Source organism: Nerophis lumbriciformis, linkage group LG25, assembly GCF_033978685.3.
Source record: "Nerophis lumbriciformis linkage group LG25, RoL_Nlum_v2.1, whole genome shotgun sequence".
NCBI lineage: Eukaryota > Metazoa > Chordata > Actinopteri > Syngnathiformes > Syngnathidae > Nerophis > Nerophis lumbriciformis.
The window spans coordinates 37,246,803-37,264,257 of NC_084572.2; the positions used below are offsets into that span (position 1 = coordinate 37,246,803).

Genomic DNA, 17,455 nt, shown 5'->3' on the forward strand with positions numbered 1-17,455 from the left:
AAGGAGGACATGTTGGAGGTGACACAAGAAGAAGGAGGACATGTTGGAGGTGACACAAGAAGAAGAAGACATGTTGGAGGTGACACAAGAAGAAGGAGGACATGTTGGAGGTGACAGAAGAAGGAGACATGTTGGAGTTGACACAACAAGAAGGAGGACATGTTGGAGGTGACACAAGAAGAAGAAGGAGGACATGTTGGAGGTGACACAAGAAGAAGGAGGACATGTTGGAGGTGACACAAGAAGAAGGAGGACATGTTGGAGGAGACACAAGAAGAAGAAGACATGTTGGAGGTGACAGAAGAAGAAGGAGGACATGTTGGAGGTGACACAAGAAGAAGAAGACATGTTGGAGGTGACACAAGAAGAAGGAGGACATGTTGGAGGTGACACAAGAAGAAGAAGGAGGACATGTTGGAGGAGACACAAGAAGAAGGAGGACATGTTGGAGGTGACACAAGAAGAAGAAGACATGTTGGAGTTGACACAAGAAGAAGGAGGACATGTTGGAGGTGACACAAGAAGAAGAAGGAGGACATGTTGGAGGTGACACAAGAAGAAGAAGACATGTTGGAGTTGACACAAGAAGAAGGAGGACATGTTGGAGGTTCCTGAGGACACAAGAAGACAAGGTGTGTTCTCACCTCCACGTCCAACTCCAGGATGTCAGTGTCCGTGTGTAGGAGCTGACACAAGTTAGGTTTAGTGCGTCCAAAGTCTCCATGGACAAACTCCTTGATGTATCTGTCATGTGGGCGTTGAGGAGGAACACCTTAAACACGCCTTTTTCAAATACCGTTACAAGATAAACATTAAAGAGGTGAAGACTAATAACACAAAGATGCCAAGCAGGCTGCTTTTACTTTAAAACTCTCATTGCTCAAAAATGATAAAGAATCAAAATCAATGCTCAATTATTTCATTACTTCTAATATTACACTGACATTTTGGGGGAAATATTGCAAATTTCCTGTTTTTGCTATTAAAGAAAGCTTTCTTCAACAAAAAGGGCATAAAATGATCAAAACTTATGTACAAATAGATCTTAAGTTGATGTCGAAATGTAAGCATTGAAAGTAAGAAAAAAAATGTATGACCTATTTTACCATTTTTAATGAGTGGGACCCCTTAGGGTCATTTTTTAAAACAGTCATTGCTCAAAAATAGTAATGAATACAAATCAATGTTATGAAGTATTGATCTATTTAAGGCTCCAATTACTTAACATCAAATATTATCTTTAAACATTGAAATGTTTTTTGGGGGGAAATTTTGCATATTTAGTTTTTCTTCATAAAATAAAGGGTTCTTTGACAAGAAGAACATAAAACAAATAAAATTTTATCAACAGATATGAAGTTGATCTACAAATTTAAGCGCAAAAAACTACTTTTTTTTTTAAACACTTTTATGAGTGGGACCCCTTTGGGTCCCTAGGCATTTTAGTGTGGTTTTTCAACTGTCATTGCTCAAAAAATAATAATGAATCAAAATCAATGTTATGAATTATTGATCTATTTAATTAAATTCACATCAAATTTTTACACTTTATATTTTTGGTGAAAATATTGCATATTTGTGTTTTTGCCATGTTTTGACAAAAAGGGCATAAAATGATAAAAACTTATGTAGGAATAGATCTTAAGTTGATGTCGAAATTTAAGCATTGAAAGTAAGAAAAAAAAATGTATGAACTATTTTTAACATTTTAATGAGTGGGACCCCTTAGGGTCCCTTAGTGACATTTTTTTTAAACAGTCATTGCTCAAAAAATAGTAATGAATACAAATCAATGTTATGAAGTATTGATCTATTTAAGGCTCCGATTACTTATCAAATATTATCTTTAAACATTGAAATGTTTTTTTGGGGAAAATTTTGCATATTTAGTTTTTCTTCATAAAAAAAAGTTTTCTTTGACAAGAAGAACATAAAACAAAAAATGTTATCAACAGATATGAAGTTGATCTACAAATTTAAGCGCAAAAAAACAACTTTTTTTTTTTTAAACACTTTTATGCATTTTAGTGTGGTTTTTCAACTGTCATTGCTCAAAAAATAATAATGAATCAAAATCAATGTTATGAATTATTGATCTATTTAATTAAATTCACATCAAATTTTTACACTTTATATTTTTGGGGAAAATATTGCATATTTTGTGTTTTTGCCATGTTTTGACAAAAAGGGCATAAAATGATAAAACCTTATGTAGGAATAGATCTTAAGTTGATGTCAAAATTTAAGCATTGAAAGTAAAAAAAAAAAAATGTATGACCTATTTTTAACATTTTAATGAGTGGGACCCCTTAGGGTCCCTTAGTGACATTTTTTTAAAACAGTCATTGCTCAAAAAATAGTAATGAATACAAATCAATGTTATGAAGTATTGATCTATTTAAGGCTCCGATTACTTAACATCAAATATTATCTTTAAACATTGAAATGTTTTTTTGGGGGAAATTTTGCATATTTAGTTTTTCTTCATAAAAAAAAGTTTTCTTTGACAAGAAGAACATAAAACAAAAAATGTTATCAACAGATATGAAGTTGATCTACAAATTTAAGCGCAAAAAACTACTTTTTTTTTTAAACACTTTTATGCATTTTAGTGTGGTTTTTCAACTGTCATTGCTCAAAAAATAATAATGAATCAAAATCAATGTTATGAATTATTGATCTATTTAATTAAATTCACAACAAATTTTTACACTTTATATTTTTGGGGAAAATATTGCATATTTTGTGTTTTGCCATGTTTTGACAAAAAGGGCATAAAATGATAAACTTATGTAGGAATAGATCTTAAGTTGATGTCGAAATTTAAGCATTGAAAGTAAGAAAAAAAAAATGTATGAACTATTTTTAACATTTTAATGAGTGGGACCCCTTAGGGTCCCTTAGTGACATTTTTTTAAAACAGTCATTGCTCAAAAAATAGTAATGAATACAAATCAATGTTATGAAGTATTGATCTATTTAAGGCTCCGATTACTTAACATCAAATATTATCTTTAAACATTGAAATGTTTTTTGGGGGAAAATTTTGCATATTTAGTTTTTCTTCATAAAAAAAAGTTTTCTTTGACAAGAACATAAAACAAAAAATGTTATCAACAGATATGAAGTTGATCTACAAATTTAAGCGCAAAAAAACTACTTTTTTTTTTTAAACACTTTTATGCATTTTAGTGTGGTTTTTCAACTGTCATTGCTCAAAAAATAATAATGAATCAAAATCAATGTTATGAATTATTGATCTATTTAATTAAATTCACATCAAATTTTTACACTTTATATTTTTGGTGAAAATATTGCATATTTGTGTTTTTGCCATGTTTTGACAAAAAGGGCATAAAATGATAAAATTTATGTAGGAATAGATCTTAAGTTGATGTCAAAATTTAAGCATTGAAAGTAACAAAAAAAAATGTATGAACTATTTTTAACATTTTAATGAGTGGGACCCTTTAGGGTCCCTTAGTGACATTTTTTTTAAAACAGTCATTGCTCAAAAAATAGTAATGAATACAAATCAATGTTATGAATTATTGATCTATTTAAGGCTCCAGTTACTTAACATCAAATATTATCTTTAAACATTGAAATGTTTTTTGGGGGGAAATTTTGCATATTTAGTTTTTCTTCATAAAATAAAGGGTTCTTTGACAAGAAGAACATAAAACAAATAAAATTTTATCAACAGATATGAAGTTGATCTACAAATTTAAGCGCAAAAAACTACTTTTTTTAAACACTTTTATGAGTGAGACCCCTTTGGGTCTCTAGGCATTTTAGTGTGGTTTTTCAACTGTCATTGCTCAAAAAATAATAATGAATCAAAATCAATGTTATGAATTATTGATCTATTTAATTAAATTCACATCAAATTTTTACACTTTATATTTTTGGTGAAAATATTGCATATTTGTGTTTTTGCCATGTTTTGACAAAAAGGGCATAAAATGGTAAAACCTTATGTAGGAATAGATCTTAAGTTGATGTCAAAATTTAAGCATTGAAAGTAACAAAAAAATTTTTATGAACTATTTTTAACATTTTAATGAGTGGGACCCCTTAGGGTCCCTTAGTGACATTTTTTTTAAAACGGTCATTGCTCAAAAAATAGTAATGAATACAAATCAATGTTATGAAGTATTGATCTATTTAAGGCTCCGATTACTTAACATCAAATATTATCTTTAAACATTGAAATGTTTTTTTGGGGAAAATTTTGCATATTTAGTTTTTCTTCATAAAAAAAAGTTTTCTTTGACAAGAAGAACATAAAACAAAAAATGTTATCAACAGATATGAAGTTGATCTACAAATTTAAGCGCAAAAAAACAACTTTTTTTTTTTAAACACTTTTATGCATTTTAGTGTGGTTTTTCAACTGTCATTGCTCAAAAAATAATAATGAATCAAAATCAATGTTATGAATTATTGATCTATTTAATTAAATTCACATCAAATTTTTACACTTTATATTTTTGGTGAAAATATTGCATATTTGTGTTTTTTCCATGTTTTGACAAAAAGGGCATAAAATGATAAAAACTTATGTAGGAATAGATCTTAAGTTGATGTCAAAATTTAAGCATTGAAAGTAACAAAAAAAAATGTATGAACTATTTTTAACATTTTAATGAGTGGGACCCCTTAGGGTCCCTTAGTGACATTTTTTTAAAACAGTCATTGCTCAAAAAATAGTAATGAATACAAATCAATGTTATGAAGTATTGATCTATTTAAGGCTCCGATTACTAAACATCAAATATTATCTTTAAACATTGAAATATTTTTTGGGGGAAAATTTTGCATATTTATTTTTTCCTCATAAAAAAAAGTTTTCTTTGACAAGAATACATAAAACAAACACAATTTTATCAACAGATATGAAGTTGATCTACAAATTTCAGCGCAAAAAACAACTTTTTTTTTTTAAACACTTTTATGCATTTTAGTGTGGTTTTTCAACTGTCATTGTTCAAAAAATAATAGATCAATAATTCATAACATTGATTTTGATTATTTAATTAATTCACATCAAATTTTTACACTTTATATTTTCTGGGAAAATATTGCATATATTTTGTGTTTTCGCCATGTTTTGACAAAAAGGGCATAACATAAAATATATTTACTTTTAAAAACCTTTATATCGACGAACAGATATGAAGTTGATCTACAAATTTAAGCGCAAAAAAAATACTTAAAAAAAACAAACACTTTTATGAGTGGGACCCCTTGCATTTTAGTGTCATTTTTCAACTGTCATTGCTCAAAAAATAATAATCAAAATCAATGTTATGAATTATTGATCTATTTAATTAATTCACATCAAATTTTTACACTTTATATTTTTGGGGAAAATATTGCATATTTTGTGTTTTTGCCATGTTTTGACAAAAAGGGCATAACACAAAATATATATACTTTTAAAAACCTTTATATCGACAAATAGATCTAATCTAGATTTAACCTCTTAAGGGCCAAGCTATTTGTTTACATGCTTTCTTTTTTTGTTGCTATTTGGGCTTATTGGACCCGAATTAGAATAAAAAACTAAGAATTATCTTTTTATATGATGTACTTTAGTCCATAAGTAACAAACGTGTACTTCATGTTTAGTGACATGCTAATTCTTATTTTTAATCCTTTTTTCCCCAAATTCCATTGTATGTTATACTCTTCTGACACCACCAGATGGCAGTATAAGTGTCCACATAAGTGGCCATAAGACCCCAATTCAGTAGTGTACACAATTTTGGAAATAAGAGCTAAAAAGGTGCTGTCCACGCATGTGGCCACTAAGCCTTTAGCATTATTTTTAACAATTTTACGACTAAGACCCTTTTGGGTCCCTGGGACCAAAAAGGTTAGGACACCCCTGGTCTACGCTCCAGACCAGGAGGCAGGAGTAAGGATACGTGCCGGCCTGCGTCTTCAGCCGCAGGTGGAAGTGGTGAGCGTCCAGAAAGACGGTGCTCATGCTGTGGATGACTCGCCGCCGGACCGCCAGCGTGCGCCGGTGCAAGACCCTCAGGGGGGTCTTCTGGTCCAGCGCCAGGTCCTGGCGAGACAAGGGGGGCGAGTCGCACTCAAAAAAAAGTCTTCTTCCTGTTGGACCGCTTACCTTCACGTGGTCCATGAAGGTGATGTCATCCGGCTGGATGGACTTCAGAGTCCACACCAAGGCTCTGTAGGACTTGGTCTTCTCCTCCTCGCCCTCCTTCATGCGGCTCATGGCGTCTCTGCACACACACACACACAATGTAGTCCCTCCTCCTACTGGGAGAAGCAGGAAGTCCTACCTGCTGACCATCTGCAGGTCCCTCACTCGGATCTTGTCAGAAGACTCGTTGATGGTCTGGAAAACAGGCGGTCACCATGACAACGTAACCAGCGAGGGGAGGGGCGGGGCGGAGCGGGTACCTGCTGTACTTTCTTCATGTGGTCGGGGCTCAGTCGGTTCCTGCGAGGATTCAGCAGCTCCACGGCGAAGGGGCGACCTGCAAGTGGAGCAAGGGGGGTCAAAGGTCGTGCCCGCCGCCACACCGCGCAGCCTCCTCGCCGTTTACCGTTTCCCAGCGTGCGTACATCCACGTCTTCCCTGCCCGACGAGGAGAAATTGAACCCTGCGGGAGACAAAGGGGGTTATTGTGGGCGGGGTCTTCTGGCGAAGGCGTGTCCTCAAATGTCACCGTCGGCTCTGAAGGCGGCGAGGACGGGCGCGGCGATCAGCTCCTCCACCGACGACTCCATCCTGCGCTCGCCGTCGATGAGCCACGGCGTCTGCGGCAGACTGCGGCAGAACTTGTTGTAGCGCCCTGAGGGACACGGCGTTACCACGGAGCGGCCAGAAGACCGCCTGGCAGCCTCAACACCTACCCGCCACGAAGACCGCCACGTGGGCGCACTGGACGTCCTGCGGCGTGCAGCTGCTGCTCACCCGTGATGGCGGACACGGCGTGGATCTGAGCAGAAGTAGCAAGATTGACACAGAAGTACTATTAGTACACAGCAGAAGTAGTATGTACACGTGTACATAATACTCGTACTCAGTAGATCCAAGTACACACTCACTTTACAAACTTGGCGTCGGTGATCTTCTCCAGAGCTTTGACCACCGCCATCCTGGTGAACACCGACTGCAGGGAGAGTCACACGCCAGGTGCTTTTACTTTGAAACAGGAAGTGTGTCACAAAAGCTCCAGGTGCCCGGGTTTCTTTGGTTTGCGTCATATATATACATATATATACATATATATATATATATACATATATATATATATATATATATATATATATATATATATATATATATATATATATATATATATACATACATATACACACACACACACACACACACACGTATAACCATAAAGACATTTCCTTCTTACTTAATTTACGTGTATTTTTTCTATTGTTTATATTTTTATGACCATACATACACTTAAGTAAAAATGTAATGTTTTTTTTTAATGTTTATATTTTTATAACCACGTAGACATTTCATTCTTAATTTAAGTGTATTTTTTCTATTTATATTTTTACAACCATAAATACATTGAATTACTTCATTTAAGTGTATTTTTACTTTTGTTTACATTTTATAACCATACATACACTTAATGCTTACTTAATTTAAGTGTATTTTTAGATTGTTTATTTTTAGAACCATAAATAAAAGTGTATTTTTTTTATTGTTTATCATTTTTTAACCATAAATACATTAAATTCGGACGTAATTTTTGTGTATTTTTTCTATTGTTTATACTTTTTATAACCATAAATACATGTCATTCTTACTTAATTTAAGTGTATTTTTTCCTATAGTTTATATTTTATAAGCATAAATGAAATTCTTACTTAATTTAAGTGTATTTTTTTCTATTGTTTATCATTTTTAACCATAAATACATTACATTTTTGTGTATTTTTTCTATTTATATTTTTACAACCATAAATACATTTAATTCTTACTTAATTTAAATGTATTTGTTCTATTGTTTATCATTTTTTAACTATGAATAAATGTAATTCTTACTTAATTCAAGTGTATTTTTTTCTATTGTTTATCATTTTTAACCATAAATACATTACATTTTTGTGTATTTTTTCTATTTATATTTTTACAACCATAAATACATTTAATTCTTACTTAATTTAAATGTATTTTTTTATTGTTTATCATTTTTTAACCATAAATACATTAAATTCGGACGTAATTTTTGTGTATTTTTTCTATTGTTTATACTTTTTATAACCATAAATACATGTCATTCTTACTTAATTTAAGTGTATTTTTTCCTATAGTTTATATTTTATAAGCATAAATGAAATTCTTACTTAATTTAAGTGTATTTTTTTCTATTGTTTATCATTTTTAACCATAAATACAATACATTTTTGTGTATTTTTTCTATTTATATTTTTACAACCATAAATACATTTAATTCTTACTTAATTTAAATGTATTTGTTCTATTGTTTATCATTTTTTAACTATGAATAAATGTAATTCTTACTTAATTTAAGTGTATTTTTTTCTATTGTTTATCATTTTTAACCATAAATACATTACATTTTTGTGTATTTTTTCTATTTATATTTTTACAACCATAAATACATTTAATTCTTACTTAATTTAAATGTATTTTTTCAATTGTTTATCATTTTTTAACTATAAATAAATGTAATTCTTACTTAATTTAAATGTATTTTTTCTATTGTTTATAACTATAAATAAATGTAATTCTTACCTAATTTAAGTGTATTTGTTTCTATTTATATTTTTACAACCATAAAAAATGTATTCTTACTTAATTTAAATGTATTTTTTCTATTGTTTATTATTTTTTAACTATAAATAAATGTAATTCTTACTTAATTTAAATGTATTTTTTCTATTGTTTATAACTATAAATAAATGTAATTCTTACCTAATTTAAGTGTATTTTCTTCTATTTATATTTTTACAACCATAAAAAATTTATTCTTACTTAATTTAAATGTATTTTTTCTATTGTTTATCATTTTTTAACTATAAATAAATGTAATTCTTACTTAATATTAGTGTATTTTTTCAATTGTTTATATTCTTATAACCATAAATACATGTATTTCTTACTTAATTGAAGTGTATACATTGTATTGTTAAAATGCAATATATTTGAGGTGAGGGAATATAAAAAAATGCACCACCTTATGGAATGTTTACAATAAAAAGAAATATTATATTTATTCCCACCATTAGTGTAACATTTGTGTACATTTGAATGATTGTGATTTCAATGACTGCTACTATTAATTGTTTCCTTGACCAAAAGAATGACAATAATGAGCTACTTCTTTCCAAGAGCCATAGATGCCTCCGTGACACACCTGACGTGTCCTCACCTGCTTGTTCTTGGTGGCTTTGAAGCAGTCTGGGCAGCTGGTCGCGCTGGAAGAAAGGAGACATTTACGGAGAGGTTCTTGTAGGCGCGCTGACAGGCTGTGGACTCACAGGAAGTGGCAGTCTGCGTCTGTTTCCGGGTGAGTGAAGCCCACGCTGACCTCTAAGCCGCTCTGAGCAGAAAAATCAGCCAAGTTACGCTGGAACGGACTTTAAAAAAAAAAAAAACAACACACCTGTCAGACGTCACTCACCTTAGTTACCACGGCAACGCCCCCCAGCTCTTTGGCCAGCAGGTCCTGCATGACCCACTTGAAGGCCTCCTTCACCTGGACCACATCGTCTTTGCCCAGTAAGCCACACTTAGCTCTGATGGGTCACACCACACTTTGAGGACGTGCACCTCCTCACTACACGTTATCGGCGACCACATTCAAATACACTTAAATTAAGAATGAAATGTCTACATGGTTATAAGAATATAAACATTAAAAAAATACATTTCATTTGTACTTAATTTAAGTGTATGTATGGTTATAAAAATATAAACAATAGAAAAAATACACTTAAATTAAGTAAGAAGGAAATGTCTTTATGGCTATATACACATACATACATATATATATATACATACACATATATATATATATATATATATATATATATATATATACACATACATATATACATATATATATATATATATGTATGTGTGGGGAAAAAAATCACAAGACTATTTCATCTCTACAGGCCTGTTTCATGAGGGGGGGTACCCTCAATCGTCAGGAGATTTTAATGGGAGCATTCGCATACCCTGGTTTATATAGGGCACAGAGTGGGTGGGTACAGGCTGGCCTAGGGGCGTGGTGATTGGCTCATGTGTTGCCTAGGAGGTGTTTCCGTCTATGGCGGCATGTTGTTACAATTTCGCTGCGCTTGTTGAGGGATGACAGGTCTGGACGGTAAATAATAAACAGTTTCTCTTTCAAGCATAGGTTGCATCTTTTATTACCACTATTGTAAGGTGTGCTGGATGCAAGAATTTGCCATGTTATTGAATATTCAACATTATTGTCTTTCAGCAAACACATTTGGGACCTCAAAGACAATAATGTTGAATATTCAATAACATGGCAAATTCTTGCATCCAGCACACCTTACAATAGTGGTAATAAAAGATGCAACCTATGCTTGAAAGAGAAACTGTTTATTATTTACCGTCCAGACCTGTCATCCCTCAACAAGCGCAGCGAAATTGTAACAACATGCCGCCATAGACGGAAACACCTCCTAGGCAACACATGAGCCAATCACCACGCCCCTAGGCCAGCCTGTACCCACCCACTCTGTGCCCTATATAAACCATGGTATGCGAATGCTCCCATTAAAATCTCCTGACGATTGAGGGTACCCCCCCTCATGAAACAGGCCTGTAGAGATGAAATAGTCTTGTGATTTTTTTTCCCACACATACATATATTGCGCTCTACTACGGTATCGAGCACTATTTTTTTTGGATAACCTTATTAAGACATATATATATATATATATATATATATACACACACACATACATACATACATACATACATACATACATACATACATACATACATATATATATATATTTATATACATACATACATATATATGTCTTAATAAGGTTATCCAAAAAATAGTGCTCGATACCGTAGTAGAGCGCAATATATGTATGTGTGGGAAAAAAATCACAAGACTACTTCATCTCTACAGGCCTGTTTCATGAGGGGTTCCCTCAATCATCAGGAGATTTTAATGGAAGCATTCACATACCATGGTTTATATAGGGCACAGAGTGGGTAGGTACAGGCTGGCGTAGGGGCGTGGTGATTGGCTCATGTGTTACCTAGGAGGTGTTTCCGTCTGTGGCAGATGCAACCTATGCTTGAAAGAGAAACTGTTTATTATATACCGTCCAGACCTGTCATCCCTCAACAAGCGCAGCGAAATTGTATCAGCATGCCGCCACAGACGGAAACACCTCTTAGGTACATGAGCCAATCACCACGCCCCTACGCCAGCCTGTACCTACCCACTCTGTGCCCTATATAAACCATGGTATGTGAATGCTTCCATTAAAATCTCCTGATGATTGAGGGAACCCCTCATGAAACAAGCCTGTAGAGATGAAGTAGTCTTGTGATTTTTTTCCCACACATATATATATATATATATATATATATATGAATGAAGCAAACCTTTGAAGCCTTTTCCAGCTGTTAACTGAAAATACTTCTCATGTTTAAATCACTTTTACTGCAAATATTGGTTATCTACCTCCTTGACTGCTAATAATCGGTATGAATATCGGCCCTGAAAAAAACGTACCGGTCGATCTTGAGTCCTTACCTTACTTGCTCTTTCACGTGAAGCCAGCAGGAGTGCTGCACATTTAAACACAGGAAGAGGCGTCACAATAAAACACACACACATGCATACGCACACTGACCTCGCGCACACACAGCTGAGCAGGCAGAGAGATGGACAGAACCAAAGAGTCCACCTCGTAGTTTTCCTTGGTCACCGCATCAGCGATCTGCGGGGACGCGACAAGCAGGCGTCCGTGTTTGTGGTTTTTCCCTCAACGCTTTCAGTTTTGCGCACCTTGACAGCCTGAGGGACGTCGCTCAGGTGCTGCAGGACGCCCAGGCACAGCACGCACACGCTCGCCTCCTCCTCCGCAACTTCCACTTTCGCTCTCTTCACCGCCGGCTCTCCTGAATCGTCGTTCTCCTCCGGCGCCGACGATTCGCGGCTGTCGTCGTCGGCCGCCTCGACAAAAGCGCGAAGCTGCCCGAGTGTGTCCTGCAACGGAGCACAACGGGTCAGGACCACGGACGCGTCTTCTGCTCAGGTGTCAGTGTGAGCCCGCTCACCTGGCGGCGCTGCCTGTAGGCGGCCGGGACGCTGATGCAGCAGAATCTGAGCACGCAGCGAGCGCAGCATCCCGCCGCCAGCATCTTCTTGATGATGATCTTGTCTTTTTCCTTCAAAGGCAGCATCACTTCACCTTGCAGCTGTGGAAACAGGTTTTTTTTAACATTTACATCTCCATTATTCATCACCAGTGTTGGGACTAACGTGTTACTTTGTAACGCCGTTATTTTCGGCGGTAACTAGTAGTCTAACGCGTTATTTTCTATATTTAGTAACTCAGTTACCGTTACTACATGATGCGTTACTGCGTTTTTTTACCTTATTTTTTATGTAGTATCGGCTAGAAACAGAAGATCTGAGTGTGTTTTATTGGAGAGTTGCAGTGTCGTCCTTCTGATTCTTCCTGTGTCAAAAGCGGGAGAAGAGAAGAGGCGGTGTGTGTGTGTGTGTGGTGGAGGAGGCGTGTCTGTGTTTACTAACAAGACATCATGGCGGAGCCGAAGTCGAGTTTCTTAACATGGAGATATTCTCACTACCGTATTTTCCGCACTATAAGGCGCACCGGATTATTAGCCGCACCTTCTATGAATTACATATTTCATAATTTTGTCCACCAATAAGCCGCCCCGGACTAAAAGCCGCGCCTACGCTGCGCTAAAGTGAATGTCAAAAAAACGCTGCGCTAAAGTGAATGTCAAAAAAACAGTCAGATAGTTCAGTCAAACTTTAATAATATATTGAAAACCAGCGTTCTAACAACTCTGTCCCAAAATGTACGCAAATGTGCAATCACAAACATAGTAAAATTCAAAATGGTGTAGAACAATAGCAACATAATGTTGCTCGAACGTTAATGTCACAACACACAAAATAAACATAGCGCTCACCTTCTGAAGTTATTCTTCATTCGTAAATCCTTCGAATTCTTCGTCTTCGGTGTCCGAATTGAAAAGTTGGGCGAATACGGGATCCAAAATGGCCGGTTCCGTCTCGTCGAAGTCACCGGAGTCAGTGTCGCTGTTGTTGTGCAGCAGTTCTGTGAATCCTGCCTTCCGGAAAGGTCGGACCACAGTTGTGACCGAAACTATCTGCCCAGGCATTTACGATCCACTGGCAGATGTTGGCGTATGTCGACCGGCGCTATCTGCCCGTCTTAGTGAAGGTGTGTTCGCCTTCGGAGCTGTGTGAAAAAAGCCACCCGGCCTCTTCGCGTAAACTTCCCTTAACCACTCGCTCATCTTTTCTTCATCCATCCATCCCTTCGAGTTAGCTTTTATGATGACGCCGGCTGGAAAGGTCTCTTTTGGATGGGTGGAAGTTAGCATGGCAAGCTAGAACCACAGTGAAGGATGACTTCTCATTCCCTGTGGAGCGAATATTCACCGTACGTGCTCCCGTTCCACAGTGCGGTTCAGTTGCTGTGAAATACGGTAGTAATCCGTGTGCGGATGGAGAGATTGCGTCTTTTTATGAACCGGATCGTTTTGTAGGAGCCATTTTGTGGTCTTTACAGATGTAAACAGGAAATGAAACGTACGGTGATATCCGCGCGTTTTTTCTTCTTCTTCCGGGGGCGGGTGAAGCGCTTCCTGTTCTATGGGGGCGGGTGAAGCGCTTCCTGTTCTATGGGGGCGAGTGCTTTCATTGGCGGTTGCTTGCGTAGAAGAAGAAGCGCTTCCTGTTCTACCGGGAAAAAAGATGGCGGCTGTTTACCGAAGTTGCGAGACCGAAACTTTATGAAAATGAATCGTAATAAAGCGCACCGGGTTATTAGGCGCACTGTCAGCTTTTGAGAAAAATTGTGGTTTTTAGGTGCGCCTTATAGTGCGGAAAATACGGTACTTTTCTTTTGTCGAGCACAAAGAAAAGAACATTTTAGTTAAATGTAAGTTGATCAAAGATCCCATCTACTGCCCAAAACTGCAATTCAAATCTGCTGAAACAGCTACAAAAGCAACATGCTTCGACGAATCTAGTAAAGAGAGACACACAGCGGCTGGATTTTAACGGAGGGACTGCTAGCCAGGACAACATTGATAGAGCCATTGCAGCGTGTGTGCTAGAAGACATGCAGGCTATTTCTACAGTGGAGTCACCCGCTTTCAGGCAGCTAATTAGCATGATACTGGCGTCAAACAGCAAATGGCACGGAAAACATGCTCCACGTACCTGGACAGTGAGTACATAAAAATGGAAAGCGAGCTAAAGAAAAAACTCCAAACTAGTGATGGGTCCGGCAACACCGACGCATCGGCGCATGCGTCGAGCTCATAGAGCAAAACCCTGTGTCGGTGCGCGTACCGCTTTTAGAAAGTCACGTGACCGATCATGAGCTGTTTTGGTCACGTGACCGATATGCGAACTGTGTCGCACTGACGCCTCCTCTGTGCCCTGTGAGCGTGTCTTTTCTACAGCCGGAGAAATAATAACTAAGAAGAGAAAGCGTCTAAAATTGAATACGTTGGAAAAACTGTTTTGTTTTTTTTTAAGAAAAATGTGTAAAAAAAAAAATTATAATAATTTCCAGGTCCACAAGCATCCTCATTCACAACACGTTCTCTTAGATTTCCATGTTATGATACATGTTCACATTATTTATTGACTGTATCTAAAAAAGACAAAAAATATATTTTTATGTAAATGAAGTTATGAAATAATCCTAAATGAAATACAATGACTTGGTTTATATTATTGTATATACTAGGTCAGTGGTTCTCAACCTTTTTTCAGCAATGTACCCCCTGTGAATTTTTTTTTTTTTAATTCAAGTACCCCCTAATCAGAGCAAAGCATTTTTGGTTGAAAAAAAAAAAGATAAAGAAGTAAAATACAGCACTATGTCATCAGTTTCTGATTTATTAAATTGTATAACAGTGCAAAATATTGCTCATTTGTAGTGGTCTTTCTTGAACTATTTGGAAAAAAAGATATAAAAATAACTAAAAACTTGTTGAAAAATAAACAAGTGATTCAATTATAAATAAATATTTCTACACATAGAAGTAATCATCAACTTAAAGTGCTCTCTTTGGGGATTGTAATAGAGATCCATCTGGATTCATGACCTTAATTCTAAACATTTCTTCACAAAAAAAATAAATCTTTAACATCAATATTTATGGAACATGTCCACAAAAAAATCTAGCTGTCAACACTGAATATTGCATTGTTGCATTTCTTTTCACACTTCTTTTTGACAGACATTTTAGTGACAAACCTGAGCTTGTGCTTCACTGAGTTTATGAACTTACATTCATATTTTGTTGAAGTATTATTCAATAAATATATTTATAAAGGATTTTTGAATTGTTGCTATTTTTAGAATATTTTTTTAAAATCTCACATACCCCTTGGCATACCTTCAAGTACCCCCAGGCGTACGCGTACCCCCATTTGAGAACCACTGTACTAGGTCATAAAATCAGTGTCAGTTGAGTCGGTCCATAGGTTGCCTGTAGGGATTTTTAATGTCCAGCAGATGTCAGTATTTAGTGACACAGTATCAATACAGTTTTGCAATGTGTCGAAACGCTTCATGACGCCTCATCAACCCATCACTACTCCAAACCCTGCCTCTGCTCATCATTCAGCACTGAAGGTACACACTCTCTGCCAATTATCTTATATACTGTTGCTCTTTCATTCTAAAGTGTTTGATTGTAGCATCACTCTAAATGTATAGACTATAATGTTCACAAACATAAAGAGGGATCCCAGTGGCCAATCTTTCCTTATCTCTAAACTAAAACTGAAGAAACGCGTAGAGTGTTCTGGGCTTCAGAACAGTGTTGATCTCATGAAGACATGATTTTATTTCATAATTCCTTGAGAGAGAAAAAATGCCTGGTTAGGCTTTGTGTATGTCATGTGTGCCTTCCTTGGGTGAAGCCAGGTTTACAGCTATGTTGTTATTATGCTGTTTGTTACTTATGTATGTTATGTTGCAGCTATTTTAAATAGTTTTGTCAATTTGTTCTGGCCTGAAATAAATTGGCCCTTTGAAACATATCTTTGTCTTTGTGTGTTGTATGTAGATCACTTTCAGTGATGCAAATACATGTCAAGTTGATCAACATATTGTATTATTGTCCAGTGCAATAACAGTACTGAAATGAAGGCTAAAAGGGCAATTATTGGGAGCCTTGAAAAAAAAAGAGTAACTAAATAGTTACTTTTCACAGTAACGCATTACTTTTTGGTGTAAGTAACTGAGTTAGTAATTGAGTTACTTTTGCAATAAAGTAACTAGTAACTGTAACTAGTTACTGGTTTTCAGTAACTAACCCAACACTGCTCAGACTGAATGGTTATTGCACAATTGCATGTTGATTTAAACTACATTATAGTAGCCACCTGAATTAAATGGAAAAATCCTTTAAAAAAATGTACTTTAATGTAGCCAAAAAGTGCGTATAGAGAAGAGAAACAACAAGTTTAATTAGGACTCATACGTTATTTGCTTTGGTTTATGTTTATGAGCAGTTATTTATGTTTGTGTTTAATTAGCTTCATCGTGGCTGCAGCTAAGCTAGCTTAGCTAATACTTACCGCTTGCGTCGACGAGCCTCCAGCAAAGGTTGCCGAATATGACGGTGACGGACAAGCAAAAAGGGACCGAATCACAAACTTATCCGCGAATATATTTTTACACAAACTACTTTTTTTAACAGCATTTTAATCATTTCGATCCAAACCTGCGTCGTTCCTGTTTGACATCGACCAGGCGTAGCTAATCGAACCGGAAGCATCGTCCCTTTAAATTCAGCGATAAACCGTCACAAAAAATTAAAATTAAAATAAAAGTAAAATGTAGTGTAACCTATTTTTATGGATTTTCCTCTTTGTGATGTTAAGTTCCTGTTATAAGCTGTTATACAGTATATGCCTTGAGCTCTTATTTTGAAGGCGCTAAGAGCGGAAGTGTTTTTTTTTAATTAACGAAATAAAACGGTCCTCGTGTAAAACTGGAGCCTCCGCCTTTGTTATTTTGTAGTTTTATACAGTATAGGCGACATATATAAACCCTTGGTGGCAGCGGTGGGATTCGAACCCACGCCTCCGAATATGTAGCCTATTTTTATGGACTTTCCTCTTTGTTATGTTAAGTTCCTGTTATAAGCTGTTATACAGTATAT

General features: G+C 35.7%; 1 protein-coding gene across 3 annotated transcripts in view; it reads right to left on the reverse strand.

The window, feature by feature from the left end:
* Positions 1-17,186, reverse strand: part of pus10 (pseudouridine synthase 10) — a 22,864-nt gene extending 5,678 nt beyond the window's left edge. For 2 of the 3 annotated variants that reach the window (XM_061984352.1, XM_061984351.1), the window contains exons 1-17: positions 16,869-17,183; positions 12,320-12,460; positions 12,048-12,248; positions 11,893-11,979; positions 11,793-11,827; positions 9,660-9,774; positions 9,517-9,578; positions 9,408-9,453; positions 7,090-7,154; positions 6,895-6,980; positions 6,708-6,833; positions 6,585-6,641; positions 6,439-6,515; positions 6,318-6,373; positions 6,140-6,257; positions 5,934-6,076; positions 645-744 (exon numbers count right to left, since the gene is read on the reverse strand). In XM_061984352.1, coding sequence (XP_061840336.1) covers positions 645-744; positions 5,934-6,076; positions 6,140-6,257; positions 6,318-6,373; positions 6,439-6,515; positions 6,585-6,641; positions 6,708-6,833; positions 6,895-6,980; positions 7,090-7,154; positions 9,408-9,453; positions 9,517-9,578; positions 9,660-9,774; positions 11,793-11,827; positions 11,893-11,979; positions 12,048-12,248; positions 12,320-12,445 — 1,500 coding nt within the window. In that variant the 5' untranslated portion in view covers positions 12,446-12,460; positions 16,869-17,183. Of the gene's footprint in view, positions 1-644; positions 745-5,933; positions 6,077-6,139; positions 6,258-6,317; positions 6,374-6,438; positions 6,642-6,707; positions 6,834-6,894; positions 6,981-7,089; positions 7,155-9,407; positions 9,454-9,516; positions 9,579-9,659; positions 9,775-11,792; positions 11,828-11,892; positions 11,980-12,047; positions 12,249-12,319; positions 12,461-16,868 lie in introns of all 3 variants that reach the window. The other variant, XM_061984350.1, reaches the window with a different exon arrangement.
* Between the last annotated feature and the right edge of the window lie 269 nt (positions 17,187-17,455).